General features: G+C 35.3%; 1 protein-coding gene across 1 annotated transcript in view; it reads left to right on the top strand.

Annotated features, from left to right (window-relative positions):
• The window catches only part of LOC107189521 (gustatory receptor for sugar taste 64f), a 63,475-nt gene that overhangs the window by 16,421 nt on the left and 25,230 nt on the right, over nucleotides 1-21,824 (top strand). The window contains exons 3-5 of the mRNA XM_015578075.1: nucleotides 4,777-4,844; nucleotides 6,268-6,415; nucleotides 15,574-15,692. Of these exons, the coding sequence (XP_015433561.1) occupies nucleotides 4,777-4,844; nucleotides 6,268-6,415; nucleotides 15,574-15,692 (335 nt within the window). The remainder of the gene's footprint in view (nucleotides 1-4,776; nucleotides 4,845-6,267; nucleotides 6,416-15,573; nucleotides 15,693-21,824) is intronic.

Raw genomic sequence — 21,824 nt, 5'->3', positions numbered from 1 at the left:
GCTAAATAACTAAATGCTTTTCGAATAAATTTGTCCATTCAATGTTCTTTGTACGTCATTTGTACGAAATATATGTGTACACATATAATACCCATATCAATTATGTCAATAAAAGATAAATAGACATCATTTCAAACAGCAGATTTGTACAGTATTCCATGTTTTTTGTATTTGGAATACCCGGAATATATGTTGTGTCATTGTTACAATTTGTTTCTTGGGAAAATTATTTCAAGTATTTCGTATGTAATTCCATTGATTAAAGAAATAAGCATCATTGCAAGTACGAATAGAAAAAGTTTATTGTTGCATACATTAGTATGTAAGTATTGTTTCATTCTCGAATCTCTCTCGGTCGCGCCATTCTTTTCCTACGTTCAGTAAGAATCGAAATTTCGCCACGAGCCGTAGGTAGGTATTTTATCGTTCTCCTAATGGGCAGAATTGTAATACGGGACATGAGGCAACAACGTAAGAAAAATCGGTACGGTTCGGCAACACTGTCTTCGCGTAGGAAATACACAAACCCAGCTTGATGGTAACAAGGAACAAAATTTATTTGTAGGTACTGCTGTTATATGTCGTATTATCAAGCTGTCCCATTTATAGATTGTGTGTTTTCGCTACCGTCCGATTGTTTACATTAGCGCTTCGATCGATTCGGAGTTGGCCCCAAAGGAGTCTCCCCTTATCTCAATTTTGGTGTTTTTGCCGATACTTTAGTCACAGTGTGGAAATCTTACCTAAGAACCATAAATACGTTCTGAAGATATTATCTACAACACGTGGTCACCAGAAATTTGAGATTGTACTTTCACAAAAGTTCGCTTATAAAAACTTTTTTCATTTTGAAAAACCACTACCTAACTTACTGTTAGGCAGAAGGAAATGTATCATTAAAGTAGAGAAATACTGTAAAGAAGTAGCTAAACTTGCTCAGAGGAAATGATGATAGGTCGTACAAATGTGTTTCTGCACATGTAAACTTTTTGATTGCTTGCAGCTGTTGGCCATAAACTGATTCTGAGTAGATAAGGTTCATAGTTCAGCTACTGTGATCAGTGTGTAATCTACATTTTCTGTATTTCGTATTTGTCGACTATACGTGACATTTTTGAGACATTTGCTGACATGCACATTTGCAGGATAAAAGCAACACTCTAAGGCTTACAGGAAATGAAGAAATTTAAAAAATTGCATACAGTTTGTTTGCGTTGTTGTATTGAGAGTTCTTGATGATTGCCAGTCATAAGAGTATGGAAACCGTTTATACTCATGTACTGCGAGAGGATCAGCAAGTCGGGTGATTTCTATTGTGTTGAATTATAAATAACGTCTATGTCTTCTTTTCACGTTCGTTTTCATGTAACACTCTTGACATTAAACTTTTGTGTGCTGTAAATTCTTCACTACTATTAAATATACCAGTCATTGTTAAACTCAGGAATTTTTGTTATTACTATTGTTTAGTTTGTATTTATGGAATTTTCACCGCTTGCGATGAAAGTTTACTTTTGAGTTAGTCACACATCTCTGCTAACTAGCTACAATACATGTTGAAATTCTATAAATTTTATCGATCGTGTACCCTGGAATGAGGCCAATTGTTGATTTTAAGAATCACGTAACGACGAATGTCTCCTCTCCCTATTTATGGGTCTAATTTTTGTGAGAACCGATCTATGTCTCGAAAAACACATCAAGCAATACGCAGCTAGTACACATATATATTATGTACCTAATTAAGATTAATTTTTATTGAAATTCTTTAGTATTCAAGGTCATCTGAAGGTTACAATGCAAGCATACTGTGTTGTATTTTATCATCTGTTACAAAACATAATAGAATAGAATATATGCAATCCTGATACAAAATACCGGTGAGCTCGAAAAACACGGAAAAAGACCTTAATGTTTTCTGCCACGGTATTCCTCTTTCCAAAGCATTCAAATTTTGCTTTAAACATTTCCCATATCATTAAAAAGAAAAGAAATATTTAGGTGACCTCTTTCAGCTAGGATACTCTGTACAAATGTAACAAGAATTTTGTCCAGGCAGAAAGGACACAAATCTCCGAGACACACAGTAAACGAAACAAGAGATTGATCTTTAATAATTTATTCTAAAACACAATAAGTAATTATTATAAAAAAGTTGAAGTTAACGGTTTATGTTAACTCTAAACAAGTAAACTATTACAAATTCCATTTGTTGTTTCTTCGTTGGAGAAAGGTGGTCCGTCGAACTTGTTTCATTGTCTGAGCAGTAAATACATACACATTCCACCAAAAGCTGAACGATCGTCAGATCACCCAGGGATCAGAACACCATCAACGTTCAAACAGAACCAAACTTTCGTTCCTTTTCAATGTTTAATGTGGTCTCTTTTCATCTTTCCGGATGAATTGAGCATATGATCGTATTTACTGGTTTCCATAATCGCTTTACGAATCAAACATGCATCAACAAGACTGTATTCTAATTACGTATCTTTCGACCATTTATAACTGATATTTATTAACTATAACTAAATCACTGTAAATATTTCGGATACGGGAGGCAGCTCTAACGACCTTGACCTTAACATACTATATGTTGTCAGGGTAACCCTCCTTAAAGACTTTCTGAAGGTTTTAGCCGTCGTTCGTTTGCTATTAAAAAGTCATAAACAACAAATTGGCACAATATAGCAGTTATTTTGTGTATTGAAGGACTTCAATGACCTCGACCGTGACATATGTTGTCAAGGTCATCTTTCTGAGTGATTTTGAGAGTATTTCAGCTGACACTCGTTTTTTGTTAAAAAGTTAGTAACAAATCAAGTCGCAATATAAAGGTGTATGTTTAACTCCATAATGTAAATTGTACATAGTATAAACACTATATTATTAGCATATTTGCTTCTTTAAGTGATTGCGTGAGCGGGAGAGGGGCGGAGTCACTGCGGTCCTACTCCGGGAAAAATTTAACCCAAACCTGACAACATATGTCAAGGTCATTGAAGTCCTTCGAAACGCAAAATAACTACTACATTTTGCAACATTGCGTGTTTATAACTTTTGGATAAAAAACGAGCGCCAGTTAGAATCTTCTGAAGGTCACTGAGGAAGATGACCATGGCATCATATATCAAGATCAAGGTCATCGAAGTTACATGTGCTATTCTAAATATTTACAGAAGAATGACTTAAACTCCCTCTAATTTTACGTGGAATATATCATATTTCAATTTCATGAAAATCTCTAACATCTAATCCATAAAGTGCACGATTTGTTGCGAAACGATCTGGATCTCTGTATTTTTCACTAATTTGCTTTTATATTTCATTATTTATTTCGTACAAATGTAATATTTCAATATATTAAATTCTTTGACTATCTTCTATCTGACTATCCATTTTTTAATTTATTTATAAAGATTAAGTTATCCTGTACCACGTTATCTTCAAAAACGAACGATTTATATATCACAAAAGTGGACTATGTTTTTATTTTATTTTGAAGTTCCATGTTGGGTTTTTTATCTTTTATGTACAAGAGAAGTAGTATTAACAATAAAGATCAATTTCACAATTATAAATTCACAGGAACACGGAATTAATTTACATCAAACCAAATATTTCATTACTGTTCTCTCAATGCTGTCTACAAGATCTTTGTCTTAAAATCTCCGTCACTCGATAGTGTATACCACTAAAGATGTTCAAGTAACATGAATAGAAATCTTGTTCAACTATAATTGAAAACAAATCTTTTCCATCAGGGGATGTTACACTCGTTCATGAGTTCCGATATAGTTGTCATTTGCAATGGTTGTACAAACAGACATTTATTGAGCTTCCGCTGTGTGTAAATCGCCCACCACCCTTTACTCTCGAGGTACGATAAAGCTCTGAAATAATGAGTTTATCTTCCATTCGCTATGCGATCCTGTGTTGTGCATATCATCGATTGTAACGCGCCTTGAAGTTTCATAGGCCAATGTGATTAAATATTCGCGGTAACAATCGTATTTGAGTTAATTTACATAACATATATCTACTGTTTTATAGGTCAAATAACGCGTGTGAAAATTTGTAGTTTTTGTCGATACAACGCACAACGTTCTATAGAGAAAAACAAATTTTATTAGGTCTGTGGAAAAGTTTTGTTGGATTTCTTGCTAATGATACTATTGCTATGGTTTCGTGGAAAGAAGAAACAATCTTGTTAATGTGTTATGTATCGATGACAATATAATATACTAAATTATTATTTTAGATAAAAAAATTTGCTATATTGTGTGAGTTTAATTATTTTCAAATCAATTCGAAAATAAGCTTCCATGGTCTTCTTTTCCGTGTCATAACGGTGTACAAGTTTCATAGAGGAATAAACCTTACAAACACCGTCCAAATTATTTGTGATTTGTTTGTAGGAGCTGCCATGTGAATCCCAATCTAGGGTAAACTTTGAATTTAACAATTTAAAAAGGAAGAAAATGGTAGACTTTCGAAACCTTTAAAAACTACATCTTTTCTGTTTTCAAGACAAATCAGGTACCGTTTATGATAGAGGGATTCATATGTTACTACAGCAACTGTCAAAATACATAGAAACCAAGGGGGATTAAATAAATCATTTTTAGTAACATGACACAGCCTACCCTTTTTAGACAAAATCCATCAAAACTTTCGCACTTGCTCGGTATATCGTATCTGGTTAATTGTTCCGTGTTCCTGCACATTATTTGAATGCAGACGAACTTTTTTGTGTAACAAGCTGTGAATTTTCAGATCTCCCAAAGGCGGTGCTCAGTTTCACAAATTCAATAATCTGAAGTCTAATTTGGAGGCAACTGAAAGTAAGTGATAAACAGTATTTACGAGTTTATGTTTTGTAATAAGTGAAGCGCAGATTTTGTGTATTTCTGGTATGGGAGAATGTGTAGCAACATAATTCAGCGAGAAACCTTATGATAGACGTATAAAAATGTTTTCATTTTATTTTTAATAGAGTTAAGCCCTGAATAGAAGAAGTAATGATCTAATTAATTTTTGTTTATTTAAATTGATACCAATATAAAAATGGTTCAGTTCGTAGATATCTACCGTATAAATAATGAGTCATAGAAGCATTCACAATTTGTAAACATTTTAGTTTTTATTATACTTTACGTAAAATTGGTCAAAAAGTCATGTATCGCTGTACGACAGTTCAGCTACGAATATTCAGTTTCTCGCATATAGATTATTAGTGTAGGATCAGAAATAATGAAATTATGCAGAAACAGGATAACAAATTTATTTAACAGTTTAACTTTATAAATTCACAAATACAATACGTAATACTATAATTAAACTCATTAATATAATTCCTCAAAATTATGCCGTCCGTGTTTTCTATACCGTACGTTTCTCTTGCTAGAAAAAGACTACTAAAAATACGATCGGCATTGACATAATCCACTCTCTTCTCTCTCGCACTCTGCACATTTCTGCAGTATTTTTCTTTTACCATAACATTTTACCAATTCAGATAAACTCGTAATGTATGAAACTTCATTAGTTCAAACTAAGGTGCCAAATATGTTAAACTTTGACGGTGTCATAATAAAATTCCTTATAATTAATATCCTTCAAACTAACCCCTTAAAACATAGAGAATGTGTGTTCCATTTTCTTTGGTAAACAATGTTCAATTTAGATATTAAACGAATTCGATTTTTAAAGAATATTTATGTACGTGTGTCTTTACGGAAGCTGTCCAGAGAGTGGAAGCAATGGAAGTTAATTGAATACAGATCAGGGGAAAGTTGATTTAATTAATTGTTTCGATAAAATTACTTACCCTTAATTAGTATTTGCATCTATTTGTTCTTTGCTTCATTTATTATTTATTGTTTTTGATATCAATTATTTGCTGTTTTAAACAAGTTGGTAATTAGTTAAATAAAATGAAGTAATTACAAATAATTCCCTCTGTGGAGAACATTTTCGCTATTTCTAATGGAATGAACAACTTTTACGCACGAAAGTTGTATGGTATCAGAAGGGTTATTACTTGTAAAAGTTGTTAGAATATAAACTTTCAAGAGGAAGAAGCTTATACATATATGCATGTAAAAAATACTGTAAATTATTATGAGTGGTAATCAACGATCTGAAAAATGAGACTTCTTTTTTAATCTAATTCTAAGAAATTCGTTTGTATTATTACTTTAACCCTTCAGATGTACTTTTGTCTAAATTATGTAAGTTGTGTAAGACTTTAATTCAATGGTTTAGTGTCAGGACCAGCGATGCCCTCCGGTAGTACTTTCCATCCACAAGCTGACAGTCTGCACGCGTCTATGAGACCAATCATTATGCTGGCACAATGCTTTTCCATCTTTCCTGTATGCGGTGTTAACACTCCAGATGCGTCGTATCTCAGGTAATTTATTTCTGTTCAACAAATGCACAAATACATTTTGCAGCGTCCACATTTTATGTAGTTGGGAGACCAGAGTTAAGCAAGTGTACTATACATATATGTATAGACACAGGGTGTCTCAGCTAACTTGATCACCTCGAAAAAGTACTTAACGGTAGACTTTATGAAAATTTTGTGGCGTGGAACTTAAATGGCATCAAGGGACACATCTTATAAGGTACGTGCTTTTTTTGTGGGTGGAAACATTTCAGAGATTTCAATGTTACCTTGATTTTTTTATCAGAATTACCTATTTTTTGTACAACAGATCGATACAGTATCAAATTCTGAGTAAAAATGTGTTAACCTTCATGCGTCCTAAACCTAATAGTTAACGACAAATTTACAAAATAATTTTTAGTAGGTACTTACTATCTGAAAGCTATATGTAGGTGCTCGAAAGATGCCCCTGAACTTCAATACAGTGACTGCAATATAGTGATTATTTTGTAAATATCTCATTAACTATTAGGTTTATGACGTTTGCAGGTTAACACATTTTTATTCAGAACTTGATACTCTATCGATCTGTGGTACAAAAAATAGGTCAGTCCGTTAAAAAAATCAAGGTGACCTTGAACTCTCTGAAATGCCTCCATCCACAAAAAAGCCGGTACTTAATAAAATGTGCACCTTGATGCCATTTTAGTTCGACGCCTCAAAATTTTTATAATGTATACCGTTAAGTACTTATTCGAGGTGATCAAGTTAACTAACACACCTCGTATATTCGTACAAACAAGACCGTAATTACTCGAAAAAGTGTTAAAAGTAAAATTTACTATATGATAATAAAAATTATACTATGGATTAGAATAACTAATAAGATTAATGACAAATGATCCTGATTACTAAATAAATAGACATAATATAATTAACGAATCATAGAAATATCAAACGTAGGTATTTCAACGTAAGGTAATAAGGTATTTCAGAATTGTAACTCAATAAGGTTTGCAGCATTCTGTGACCATGAGAGAAACATTTTTCTGTTTAATAAGCACCAGCCTCCATCAAAATATTCTTCGATGAAACCACTACAAGGCCAGTGTACGTCATCATGAAAAGTCCATCGTACAATATTTTAGTCGTAGTTTCATGGCGACTAACAACTAATGTTGTTTTATAGTAGATAGATAAGATATAGGGAACTAACCCTTCGAAAAGAAATCTTTCTTCTCTTCAATAAAACGTCCACAGTTCGTTGTCCCATATAGATATGGGTTATATAATGATGTATCTGGGGTATCTATGTGCATCAATAGATGCTATTTACCTTAGATTTGACTGAAAAATATAAGCACATTGTAACTGAAGTGAGTTCGAATGCTAATGCAACTGTATCATAATTTTCCAAGAAAACGATTGAATTGCGACCCATGGTTTCTTTCAGACTTTTTATCTCCATGACGAATAGAATACGATGCAATAATAAAAAAATGTTGTCCTTGAATTTCAAAGTCAAGGTCAGTTTTGCGGTGACTTTCTTTTGCAGATCTTCACCGATCAACAGGTGTAGAATAATGCTATGGTAGCCGTGACATATACTTTTCAAACACCCTTTACATATCGTGAGTACAAGAAGTATTCGTACAACGAGTATTTATAGAAGAATGAGAAAGAGTAATTATACATGAAAATATTCAGGAAATTAGTATACATCTAATCGTTTTAAAACTTCCAGAAGAAATTTGCATTTTTCAGCATTTTTCAGCGTTATTAATTTTTTTCAACTAGGATTTTCAACTAAAAAGCCGGAAAAAATCTGTAACACATGCCTCTGTAACTACCACCCACCACATTTTTTACAGAACTTTGGCATGCCATTAAATAGGAAAAATAGAGAAAAACCGATAATCCGATTTTTCCGTCATTACCCTCACCGCCCAAATAGAGGGTTGAAAATTGGTACATTTTTTTTTCCTGGTATGCTACCGAATGGTCCATCACAATTTAAATTCAGTCTAAGCACACTTTGGACCCCCTTATTCGGCTATACCCTGTTAGTGAAGTTTTTGAGTAAGAAATATACGATACCTATGTATATTTCACATTTAATGCCAATCGGAAGTGATTACTATGTTCCCCAACACAACATTATGAACTGCTAATTTGAAAGCTAAGAAACGGACATACAAAAATTTGTCGTCAACACTTTCGCAACAAACAAAATCTACCAATATACATGTAAGGAAAGTACATGGCACTTTCCTAATATCATTACAAACATCCCGCGTAATAGCAAAGGTCGGTAAGCCTGACATCGATAGGCAGAACAGAAAAGAAAGAATGACGAGTGATGAGGAGAGACACGTGGGAAAAACAAGAGTATAACCAAAGAAATCATAATTATAAGACATTATACAACAGAGTGGATAATAAACATTGAATGTTGTTTCCTTAGTTCGCAGAGAAACAATTCAGTTTATTTATTTACAACCATCCTAAAAAAAGAAAGAACATTATATACATTATATTCTTCAATGCAGGAAATGATTGTGAGGTACTTACATACAGCGGCATAATGCGAAATCCACGAAATATCTCACAATCGTGAAACATCGAAATAGTTTTTTATTCATTCGTGTAAACAATTGTTATGTTGCGTGTAATAATGGTACTAGTACTATACAAATTTAGTAAAACAATGTACGAATTATACTTTTTAAAATTTACTGAAAGTACTTGCAGTCAGAGGATTGAAAATAATATAAAGAGCAGCCAATTAATATAAATGCATCTGAAATATTTAAAGTAGTTAAAATTATATCATCTGCTGTAAGCTCTTACAATATTACTGCAATGTTAATAACCAATAAACTGCGGTGTCCATTTGTTGCGTATCCTCGTATTGTTTCGCCGTTGGGTATCAGCATGGACAAGCAATGTCGATTATTCGCAGTCGCACAGTACAACGAGCATATGGGGAAAAAGAATTAAATTGCATTTATCATATTTACACACTATAAATTTAATTTTTGATATTTAATTATTCATTATAAAATATTACTTTACAGGGTGTTAATGAATATGTCGGACACTTTCACAAGGTGGATTCTACACGCCAGACTAGGACGAAAATCAAGAATGAGGATATTACGTTTGACGTTTCGTTTCAAAGCTAATAACTCCTGAAAATATGGGTACAACACGCAGAAAATACGATAGCGCCTGCAAACCATAAACTTGGCACAATTTTCTAGAAATCTAGGGGTCATGTCTCGCGCAGTCAAACCTTGTGCGCCCTGCACACCATGCGGCGATTAATGATATAAATCCGCAGCGACGTCATGATACAGAGTGATCCTCTCGCTGTGCAAATCAAAGGCCATGCCGCTCTAAAGAACCGCCGTATCAGTGTGTGTGTGTTTGGCCCCGGGGCGTCATGATAATGAGAACCAGTCGACAGATTACACGTGTCGACGTGGTGATTCTATAGAGCGGCACAGCCTTTGATTTACGCAGCGAGAGGAACACCCTATATAAATCCTAAAGCAGCTCGTTTATTGTAGCGCTCGGGGCTGTAGTAAAGGACCAAATTTGCAGGAATACTGCATTAAGCGAGCTTCAATCACCCGCGCGATCTTCCCGTTAATTGCTCGTTCACTTGTTCGACATAGCTACATGTAGGGTGGGCTGGATATACACACTGTTCAATCACCGTTACCACTATTAATATCTCCGTTATTTTTAGAGATATCAAAAAAGTTTATTCACGGAAGTTATCGAGCATTGCAACATTGTATTAAAACAATATTGTGTTTATAGCACTTTCTGTGACGAAAAATATGCGAGTTAAACGCCACACCATATGTACCCCTTTTCTTCCTTGCTGGGCGACAGAGAGGGGTGCGTGCACGTGTGTGAGAAATACGTGTGTGCGAAGGGCATTCCTATGCTACAATAAAAGAGCCTGCAATAAACGAGCTGCTACTGTAAATATATACATACCAACTTAATACAAATGTATACATAATAACATAAATATAAAAATCTGTGCATATGTATATATTTATATTATTACGTATATATTTGCGTGGTGTGCAGAGTACACATGTCTGATTACGCGAAACATGATAGATCTCTATAAAATTTCGGCAGGTTCAATGCTTGGAGTTTGGAGGCGTTATCTCTGGCAACTCTGGTCTGAAACGATGCGTCCTACTACTTGAACAGTCGATTCGCAATTGATGCTCGGGATCGATTGATGATTTAGATTCGATCCACACTATCGATCCGCTCTCAGTTCGAATAAATATTATTCCATGGTTTAGATTGGACATATTTACATTATGGATAACGCTACAACCTCGGTTCTATCGATCCTAGCAACGATCCTCGAGAATAATATTTTGCTGGAACGATATCGAATTTGTCTGGAACTGAACCGATTGTTAACGCGTTTCTCAACTCTAGCAGCCCATCCACGATTTTTCGAATATCAAGAAGCGGGGAAGTAAATATGGCCAAGATATTATGATATTATATTTTGGCCTTTATGATATTATATTTTGTAGTTTAGCAAAGACTTATTGTCATTTATTGTTATTAATGCGAATGATAATTCCATTATTACTTAGTTTATGTCCTGTTCAATGTTTGCTTATAACTAACTGCGGATGTTTATGCAAATTGATATTTTTACATACAAATCTCCAAACATAAGTTCTATGCTCTCAAATAAATATTTTACTGATTTTAAAAGCACTATTACTATATTTTAATTTTTAGGAATTTGTACAAGTAGCATTTTGAAGCAACAGTAGTTGAATATCTCATATGGATTGAGAGATGTTGAGAAATGCATAGAAACAAATTTTACCCCTTTTCACCCCCTCTCGATGAAATTTCAAAAAATACTGAAATTACCTTTCAGGCATTTGTATTGTTACGAGCCAAGGGCTAAAAAGGATTCCGGCTGTTATTATAGCCGAGGATCGGTTATTTAAATTGCTGTTAGTCGTGGATAGGCCAATGCTTATTTCATCACCGGGGTACCACATAGGGAATTGTGACTCGTGGATAGGCCGATGCTTATTTCATCAACGGGGTACCACTAGGAATGTTAGTTGGCCTCGTAACTTAGTTAAATTCGATACACCTCGAGCGGTAAAGATGTCCTTTGTGGGTTGTATTGCTAGTTTCCGACTTATTTTGTAGGTTAATGTTTGAAAGACTTGTACCAGATTTTACTCGAATTCTCTCTGTTAAAATTGTACTTGACATCATTACCTCGATCTAAATTCACATAGACTTGGTCGAGACTAACCCTAGTTCAACAGCCCTGTTTATATCCAAAGAGTAGGATAAAAATGTGGTGGGGCTGATGCTCTATAAATGGGCATGAAAAATTCTCTGCAGGAGAGGTCCTTCTAGAAAATCTACCCTGCGGGAGAGTTTTCTTCTACGAAATCATGACTCCCCCATGTCGCTGCAGCTGCCGCCAGATAGACTAAACAAATGTGACTCCAGCTTCGAAAGGGTTATACAAAGTTTCGGGAGGAATTTGTATGTAACAGTATAAGTAGTATTCTAAAGTAAAAAGCAGTGGAATATTTCATCGGGAGTAAGAGATATTGAATATTCCTACAACCTTCTTCATTTATCCTATCTTTAACACTTTTAAGTGTTGAACTTCGAAAAATTCATTCTTAGTGAATGCCTACGTCCTAAAGAAAAGCTATCCCTAAAATTACATATTTCTAGATTCAACGGTATGGACTGTGCGTTGATGAGTTAGTCAGGACTTCTTTTATATACAGTAGGGTATGCTAGAACGAATGATGTTACAACGAGCTAATGCTATAGCAAACAGTTCTTAATGTGAATATGTTATAACGAACGCGAGAAAATATGATTGGCTATTTTGCCGATTGTTCCACTGACGTGCAAACTCGGCTGTTATTAGGAGAAAAAGTGGCGTAGGCGAAAGGCCTCCTACCACTTATTAATTTAGGACAAATTAACATTCGGTTTAACACTTATTTTAGCGGTTGAAATAAATTTACCAAGTGGTAGGAGACCCTTCTCCTATACCACTTTTTCCTCTAATGGAAGCCGAGTTTGCTCGTGGCGTACACAGATCTGTTCTATCTATACCGATTAAGGATAACTATGTTAGTTTCACATTTTGTGATGTGCTTGGTATTCATTAAAGTATATTAATATTTGAAAATGTAATATTTACCTTCGGCATACTCTATCGAAACGGGCGGCTGGCCATAGCTTTCGATTTTGAATTGCTGGGACCGCTCAGTGCTGAGCGTGGAGGTTGAAGGAGGACTCTTGCTCGAGTCTAATAAAACACACGCGTTTTACAATGACTGACCGAATACTTAGAACATTTATTTGACGATATACAACGTTGTATATCGTACGCTGCGTGTACGATAAGAATTGTTGACCGTTTGCAACAATAGGAACTTTATGACAACGACGTAAGACCCGTGCAAATTGTCGCGTGAGAACGTAGGACAATCCTCGAACACCGAGAGTCCTTTTTCGCACAACTCGGTGATTGGCGGTGAGCCATCGCGCGATACAGGTGTGTGCCAGGATTGAATTTCGACGAATCGCCTAATATTTCCAGGAACGAGGAGCGCGGCGGAATCTCGCGAGACGTCGGGAAACCTCGGGAAACCTCGGCCGCGCGTCGGTGCGCGAACGACTTAGACGAATTTCAAACATATACAATTAATTTTTCCCTCGGAGAAATAGCTTCGCGAAATCCAGCATTTGTTTTGGAAATTCTTTTTTCAATTTTGAATAATATCATTTCGAATGTACCCGAACTCATTTGAAAATATTTCACAAATTTGTCGTCATCATCCACTAAATGGGAATATAATACGAAATATTCCACTTCAGTTTTTCTCACCATCAGACTGGGATGATTTCATATTGACCTATTTTTTTCTCTTCTTTGATACTTTCCACTTTCCTTATCTTCTTCGTCCAATGCGACAGCAATTATAGCCAATTCGTCATCCGAAAATACTGCCATTGAATGGGATAATATTAATTACGAATTTGATAATAAGAAGGTGAAAAATAAACTGAGGTATGTGATCATGAGCGGCCGATAGCGTGGATACTTATGGATGTGATCGAACCGAAACAGGAGCGTGAGCGATCCGAGAACGAATTGATAGTGTGGATCGAGCTTTATTGTTATTTAATATGAATGAAATAAAATCAAATGAATAGAACGAATTCGTCAAATAATTGAAAACTCATCTCTATTCTCTTAAGTAGAATAACCCGCCATATCAGACGTATTTTACGCGATTTCACTCGTATTTTCAACAATTAATAATTCGCAATTCAACAATTAATAATTCTTGATCTTCGCCTTAGTTTTGAATGTACGATTCATCCTGTATACCGTACACGCAATAAGTTCCTCATGCGATAATGTATCCGACTAATTTGGTAGCTAGGTGTCGATCATTTGTTCTTCAGTTAACAATATTTTTCTGTTTTTGAGAAAATGGATGAGATTGAAGCTCTATCCATGAATTTGCTTTCGTCACTTTGTCAGAATAATTAGAATGCCTTTGTCCCACAGTGAAGCAAAATTATGTACTATGGTTGATAAATTTATCGTTATCGAATGTTGCACTCTATATGCTGAATAATTCTATACGAATAGTTCTGTACGACGTGATGACCGAACTGAAGGATACTACAGCTGCAGAGTGAATTGTATCATTTGCTTCTATGTTACGTCAGTCGCCTAGATTAGAATCGCCGTCTGAACGCTTCTATAGGTAATACATTCACCATCGGTATCCATCATACGCAATCGCGATACACGTATCGTCGTGTGAAAGAGGTCTTACATGTCTGTATCAGCAATAACGATTAACAATTGGAACAGTTTTCATAATAAATACTCACCTTAAATATATTATGCCGCAATACTTGGTTACTTAATTTTTATTGCTCACTTAATTTCTGTAAAAAAAGATAAGGTTGTTCCATGTATGAAAATCGAGGTGAACTTCAAAACTGTATGTATTAACAATATAGAAAACAATAATTACTTTAATACACGTTCGCCTTGAAACCAAATAACTTTTGTTTGTAACATTTGTTCGTACAGCAGTAACTTACAAGTCATTTGAAATCATCAAGTTAGGTTCCTCATCCTGTAGATGGAATTTCTTACCAACACATCACGTGCGACTGCGGTTAGAGAAAATTTTATCAATATGTGTTTCTCGCATTATTCAATTGTGTTCAAGGCATAATATTTAACAATCGCCTGTTTCAGTGGCAGATCAAACACAAATTCTGTAACCGTGCTTTTTATCTATTTCTTATGGGAAGTGAGGAAATCAAGCCGAATCTGTAGGGCGGTCACTCTACTTCCTACGTACCTGCAGTTTACAGGGTGTCGCAAAAGTTCGGAGACTTTTTTCAAATACTTTATATTTTTTCGAATCCAGACGTAGAGTGATGATCGACGGGCTCGCATCGATTTCCGTTCATTGTGATTGAGTGGGGATCGGTGCGCACGCATTCGCGGTAATTAGGTGGGACGCAGGAATTTCCTGGATCCTCGCACGACGTTCGTGGATCCACATAGCGCTTGCGTGTCGCAAAACTGTGGCGGTAGTGGGGATTCGGTCTGTCTACGAGAGTTACTACACTAAGTCGCGTTGGTATATTATGTAACCTGTATGGTTACAACTCACTTGTCCAATGCTGATACCAAATTCCGCCGTCATTTTCTATATTATTTGTTTATAATGATACACCATATGTTTTTCAATTTAAAACACTTATTCGATATTAATTTGTGAGGCGACATTTCGATAAAAAATGTAACAACCAAGTGAATCAGGCGTTTTATGGTTCCATGGAGATATGTGTAAAAACTGCTAATAGTAAAGAAATTTTATAATACCTGGTTTCCACTCCCTCATTGAGGGTACATAAATTTCAACGAATATTATGTAAAAGGATAACCCACTACAAATTTACTAAAATACTCGTCCAATAAATTTGTACAATAAAAGTCTCATGTATATTTGAACAATTCCCGTAAGCCTAAATAAAACAATGTTATAATGATTAAAAGTAATGATGTCTATATTGTCCATTTATTTGATCAGGTTTACCTGGCGTAGTCCGAAAATTATATACAGTGCGATTTCATTCGTTGGATTGTCAATGATGACAATTTTTAATATTCTGAGAATAATTTCTACAGGAGTAAATTCTACGAAGATGAGTAAGATTCTTAATAAATTATTAATTAACACGATGAACTCTTAATCAAACATACTTGTTAAACATTATCATGCAGCAAATGTCTTCTGAAAAAGTGTCATGTATAGTATGTGGAAAAAATGAAATACATTCTAATCACAAGTTATAATGTTTACTATTGATCAAATTCTTTGAAATGTAATAAAAGGTTATTCCACGCCAAATCGATTACTTTTTGCACTCGATGTCAGGGATTGTGTTCAAAATGAAACACGTCGTAGTCCATGTGAAATTGTAGACCGTCAAAGTTTGTAATTTTCGTGAAACCGGGGTGCACTTATGCATTTTTATCTTGGAAACTTTATCACATTGAGTCAATTTTTCATTTATTTTCATTTAGAAGGTCTGGCCCATTCGAATCAATTGTTTAAAGTGAAATATCATTTTCATAACATGGAAAATTAGAAACAAATGTTTTTTTGCAAATTTGACCAAGGGGTGCTAGGGTCTAAACATTTGAAAAAATTATGTCCATATTCCTTTAAATCAAGTGGCCTAAAGGCAGGTCCTCGTACGTGCAACGCACATTGTAGAACACACTTGGAAGGGTCGATTTTAATAAATCGACGCACAGCTAACAACTTCGTGCAACGTCAAGTCGAACATGAGCAACACGGCGCGCGGCCAAAATCCCGTCCACATTTAAGCAACATGCAACAGAATTTCCACTCAAGACCCTCAAGGAGGGTCGATTTTAACGACTCGGCGCGCATTTGCAACGTGCAAATGTTCGTGAAGACGGGGAAAGGGAAACGGCGCGCATCGTTGACGAAATTGGAAAGAGCTTTTCTATTTTTCTTGAATTAAACCATCCGTAGTGAAAAATAAACCGCTGAATGGATTAATAACATCTGAATATGTATTATTAAAATAGTATAAATATAATATATATTTATATATAAAGATTTACATTATTATATAATGTAATCGTATTATTGAGAAAATGTTGAGAGATTGTATGGTCATATATGACAGCCACATACTCATTTATCACTTGCTTTATGACATTGTTACTACACCTACGTGTACATAACTTTGTTCGAATGACCATTTTCATGCATTTACTTGTTAACACAAAATTTCAGGTCAATTTTATTACTGAAGTAATAGTCAGGTAGAGAATCGGCAAGAAAAAGCGCAGCAGTCATCGTCTCTACTTACTGTTCCTTCGGTAAATAAATTACCCAGTTACCTGAAGCTTTGTGTTAAAGGTAAATGTACGAAAAAAGGAAAGCCCCGTCCACTGTTTACTTAGGTTTATAAAAGTACTTGGTTTTTCTACAATTATATGATATTCTTGTCGAATCGGGACATGCCTCGACGCTGACTTAATACAATGGAAGTAAGTAGTAATGTTTATAATAATTTATAATATTTTCGTAAATAAAGTATATACAGGGTAATTCTCTCGCTGCACAAAATGAAAGGCTGTGCCGCTCTGAACAATCGCGCTATTAAAACCGTGTCGACGCATATAAATCTATCAACGGGCCATCACTGTCGATGGTGGACGGGGTGACACAGTCGTCTCTACTCCGGCGATATCGCTCCTGTATCATCGACAGTGAGGGCCCGTTGACCGATTTACACGCGCCACACGATTTTCTACGATGCGCGTCAGAATGCTCGTGTTCGGCTTGACGTTGCATGAAGTCGTTAGCTGCGCGTCGTCCCATTAAAATTGACCCTTTCAAGTGTGTTCTGCAATGCGCGTTGTACGTATGTGGACCTACCTTAACGCCAGTCTTTACAAATAAATTCTCTTTCCTATTATCATCAATTTCGATTTGACTATTCTGTTAGGCGAAGGTATAGTTGGAATAAAGATGGGGATAGGTATAAACGAATAGGGCTCGAGGCGAGATTTCGTTTCTCCCCGAACGTAGGAAAATAACGGCACGAGCAAAAGAGTTATTACAGGTTTATTCGAAGTCCTCGAAAACATTAATTATTATTATTTTTAAGTGATAAATATACATGTGTTGAGTCTCACGCGAGGGGTATTAAATAATACATGGAATTGTTAATAACTATTAAGGTAAACATATATTTGGAACCACGAAGGTTTGCAACAAGTGTGTTTATATAGTATGAGGTGGCCGCGAAGACTGCTTATCTATAATAAAATTAAGATCGAAGAATTAGCTGTTCACAACTGTTTTAACATTATTTCAAGACTTAAGGACAATAATATATAGGTCGTTGAATTTGTCTTGACGTCAGCTATAATATTATTCAGTAAAAAATATATAGTGACCATAAAAAAATCAAGGTGACCTTATTTTTTATCAAACAAAATGTTTTTAAAATTTTTTATATTAGAATTTGTAGAACAGGAAGTGTTGATTAATCTTTGTTGGAAACATTCTTTTGTCAGAGCATCAAAAATGCCTTAAAAATCGCGATGACATGTGAATAGTGAATTATAATTGAAAACTAGCTATTCAGACTTTTCAAACAAATAGAGTAATCCATAATTCTTGAATCAATGAATTTTATTACAGTTAATCAGACAAGAAGAATATATGATTATTTTCTTCTTGAAAATATTTACAATATTCAAACAAAAATAAGTGTTATATTTTAGCAAATTAGTAAATATAATAACTTAACCGTACGGATTTTCAGCTTGTAAAGAAAAAAAGCATTGTCATTTTCATTATTCTTTATTCATAAACTCTTATTTATTATTTGTCTATTAATAAACAAAACTCTATGCAATTATTCTTATTAACAATGATAATAAACTTTTTACTAGACCTTTACAATGTATTAATTTATTTATCTAAAATTTATTATCTATAATGAATCATCATCGTCTTGGAGGTCTTCTTTTAATATTAATCTATGAAAGTGTGGTCTGCAACGAGTCTCGTGCAACGCAAATCGCCGCTGAAGTGCGTGTCACGCGACGCTTTATACAATAATAACTTATGGGGTGGGGTAATCCAGGTGCGTTCTCAATATAGACATATACTATTTATAAAAAAAAATCATGGACACATAGTGTTTAATAGGTTTTCCGGGGCATCAAAACGAAAAAAAGGAATTTTTTCGATGAAAAATGGTATTTATAAAAATTTGATCTTTAAATGCATGTTTTAACTACAATTTTTAATATATCTCATTATATTCATCGTTTTCCAATGTGATACATATTTAGAAAGCAATATACTTTCGTTAAACATCGATATGAGGAATTTGATTTTTTGGCAAATGAACAGCTAACTCTTCGAACTGACCCACTGTGAGGGTCTCCTCAAGCCTCGTGGGCGCCGAGTATAAATAATGCAACTCGCGATGCAATCATGGCGCCTTCGCTAGTAGCGCCTTTCGGCAGTATATCCAACTGGGTTTCCAACATCTCCCCTTCTGTGAAAAGAAAGCAGAAAAAATGAAACTCGTAATTACAATTTAGTGCGACCACTGTGTGTACGATTTCCGATGTGGATCCAGTATTGTTGCCACTTTCTCTTGAGGTGGAGTAGCATATACCTCTTTTTCTTCTGCCATTGTGACTCGTTAGTTGTTATCTGCCACCAGTGCTGAGGTTTATGACGTTTCCTTGTTCATTGTAACTATTAGTTCGTCGTCTCCAATTGTATTCTTCAGTGAGTATTTTCCCAGATTTGTAATACTCAAACCTCCTTTGCATATCCGACTAACATGGCGAATAACTGTTGCGCTGGTATCGCGTGAGGCAGGAACTGTGGTGATTTTTGGCATCAACACTGACAATGGTGTTCCTATGGTGCGACCGAAAAATATTTCTTCCGTGGATTTTCCATTAGTCGCGGCTGAGCATGGTATGTAACTGTAACTGTAGAGAAAGGGTATAATAGGATGAGGGGGTCAAAAGTGCCCTTAGACCGATTTGGACTTCTAATATACCATTCGTTCACTTGTCAAGAAACAACAGTCTGGGCCAAGTTTAAACCCTCTATCTTGACCAAGAGGGTGGTAATATGGAAAATTCGGATTATCGGTTCTTCCTCTATTTTCCTTGTCTAATGAAGTGCAAAAATTCTGTAAAAAATCTAATTAGATACAGTTCTCACTGTTGAGGCTTTCGGGTGTAAGTTGTGTCCTTGTGGAACTGCTTTCCCAACGTTTCGCAGGCATTGCAGCTAGCTTCATCAGGGGGTCGAAGACACACTGACACTGGTGTGTGTCTTGTGGTGCTCCTCTAATATGCTGGATCTTGGTTATGTTCCGGTTCATTGCTTAACAATCAAAAGAGAAATTTAATTGTTCAGCTGTTCTGCTAATCTGATAGATATTATTTACCTGGACGCGTGTTAGAGATTTTTTTGCGATTTTTGAGTTGAGTATCCTAGTTGTGAAAAATCAAAAATGAGGAAAAATATTTTTTCCTTATTGAAGTTTTAACGGAACCACATTTATCCTTTCACAGTAGCAACATATTATCATAAGTAGTATCCACCATTTTTTTGAAATTTTTTAGTAGGGTGCGCTGTAGTTTAAAAAATCAAAAACCTTTTTTTTTTCGTGAAAAAGTAACTCATACTTTGAATTTTTGTATTTCCTTTATTAAATAAGTATATTATAGATTTCAAGTGTTTCTACATTCTGCAAAATAATATATAAACTAAAAAAATTAAATTAACACAACTGCCTGACACTATACTATGTCCTTCATATGTGAAAATATTTAGTCACATACCCACAGTCACCGATGGCGCAGCGGCTAAGTGCCCGACTTCAAAAACGCTGCAAACTGAACCGCGGGTTGAAGCCTCGCCTGGAGTCACTGTTTTTCTATTACATTAATTATTTGTAACTTTCTACGTTAAATGAATATATGGAGTTTAGTTTCAAAATCCTTTATCTTCAATCATTACGGGTAGATTGCAGCAAATGTGACTGTTTGACGGTCACAGTCTCCTTTCTTATTTCGCTGCTTCTCCTTCCACGTTATTTGGTGGATTGCAGCAAACGTGACTATTTGACGTCCACAGTCTTCTTTCTTATTTCGCTGCTTCTCCTTCGACGTGCCTTAGTAATGATAGGATTATTTGTTTTCTTCGATACTAAATACATACATGATCTTTATATTAAGAATACCTATCGTTATGGTTATTTGGTAGATTGCAGCAAATATTATGTCTGCTGACTTTATTCTTCATCGCTATCGTCGTTGATGACTGGTATCACTTATTGTGCATGTCTGGACTGTGTACGTTAAGCAATCACGTTTGCTGCAATCCACCAAATAACGTGGAAGGAAAAGCAGCAAAATAAGAAAGGAGACTGTGACCGTCAAACAGTCACATTTGCTGCAATCTACCCATAATGATTGAAGATAAAGGCTTTTGAAACTAAACTCCATATATTCATTTAACGTAGAAAGTTACAAACAATCCCGCAAAGGAAAATATATGTAGCTAGAGAAACGATGCGATGAAAACTGCTCCAAAATTTTTTTTATACATATTTCAGAATAAAAATATTTTAAACTATGTTTAAAGTGCTTTTAAATAAATACTGGTCCTTGTCATTTTGCTAGAAATTAAAAAAAATATAATTATTGTAATAAAAAAAACAGTGAGTCCAGGCGAGGCTTCAACCCGCGGTTCAGTTTGCAGCGTTTTTAAAGTCGGGCACTTAGCCGCTGCGCCATCGGTGATTGTGGGTATATGACTAAATATTTTCACATATAAAGGACATAGTATAGTGTCAGGCAGTTGTATTAATTTAATTTTTTTAGTTTATATATTATATTGCAGAATGTAGAAACACTTGAAATCTATAATATACTTGTGAGAAAGTGTCACGTACACGAGTCACCGGGCCGTACATAAGACAGGGAGCACCAAAACGCACCGTGATGCACTTTCTTTCCAACCGGCCGCGACTGACTGCCCCGTCGAACTTCCACGCCTCATATACATACTCTTTCACCCCCTTGCATTCGTCTCGCTTGCACTCTGTATCTCGCATCCATAGCTTACATTCGTAAAAACATACACTTCCCTATCGCTCAATTCTAAACACTCTTCGTTCACATCTTCCCAGTCACTCGAGTTTCCCAAACATACCGGCGCCGGTCCGTCGCAACATGATCCGGTCGCCT

This window comes from Dufourea novaeangliae, unplaced genomic scaffold, assembly GCF_001272555.1.
Source record: "Dufourea novaeangliae isolate 0120121106 unplaced genomic scaffold, ASM127255v1 scaffold164, whole genome shotgun sequence".
Classification (NCBI taxonomy): domain Eukaryota; kingdom Metazoa; phylum Arthropoda; class Insecta; order Hymenoptera; family Halictidae; genus Dufourea; species Dufourea novaeangliae.
This window is presented reverse-complemented; position numbering and strand designations above follow the sequence as displayed.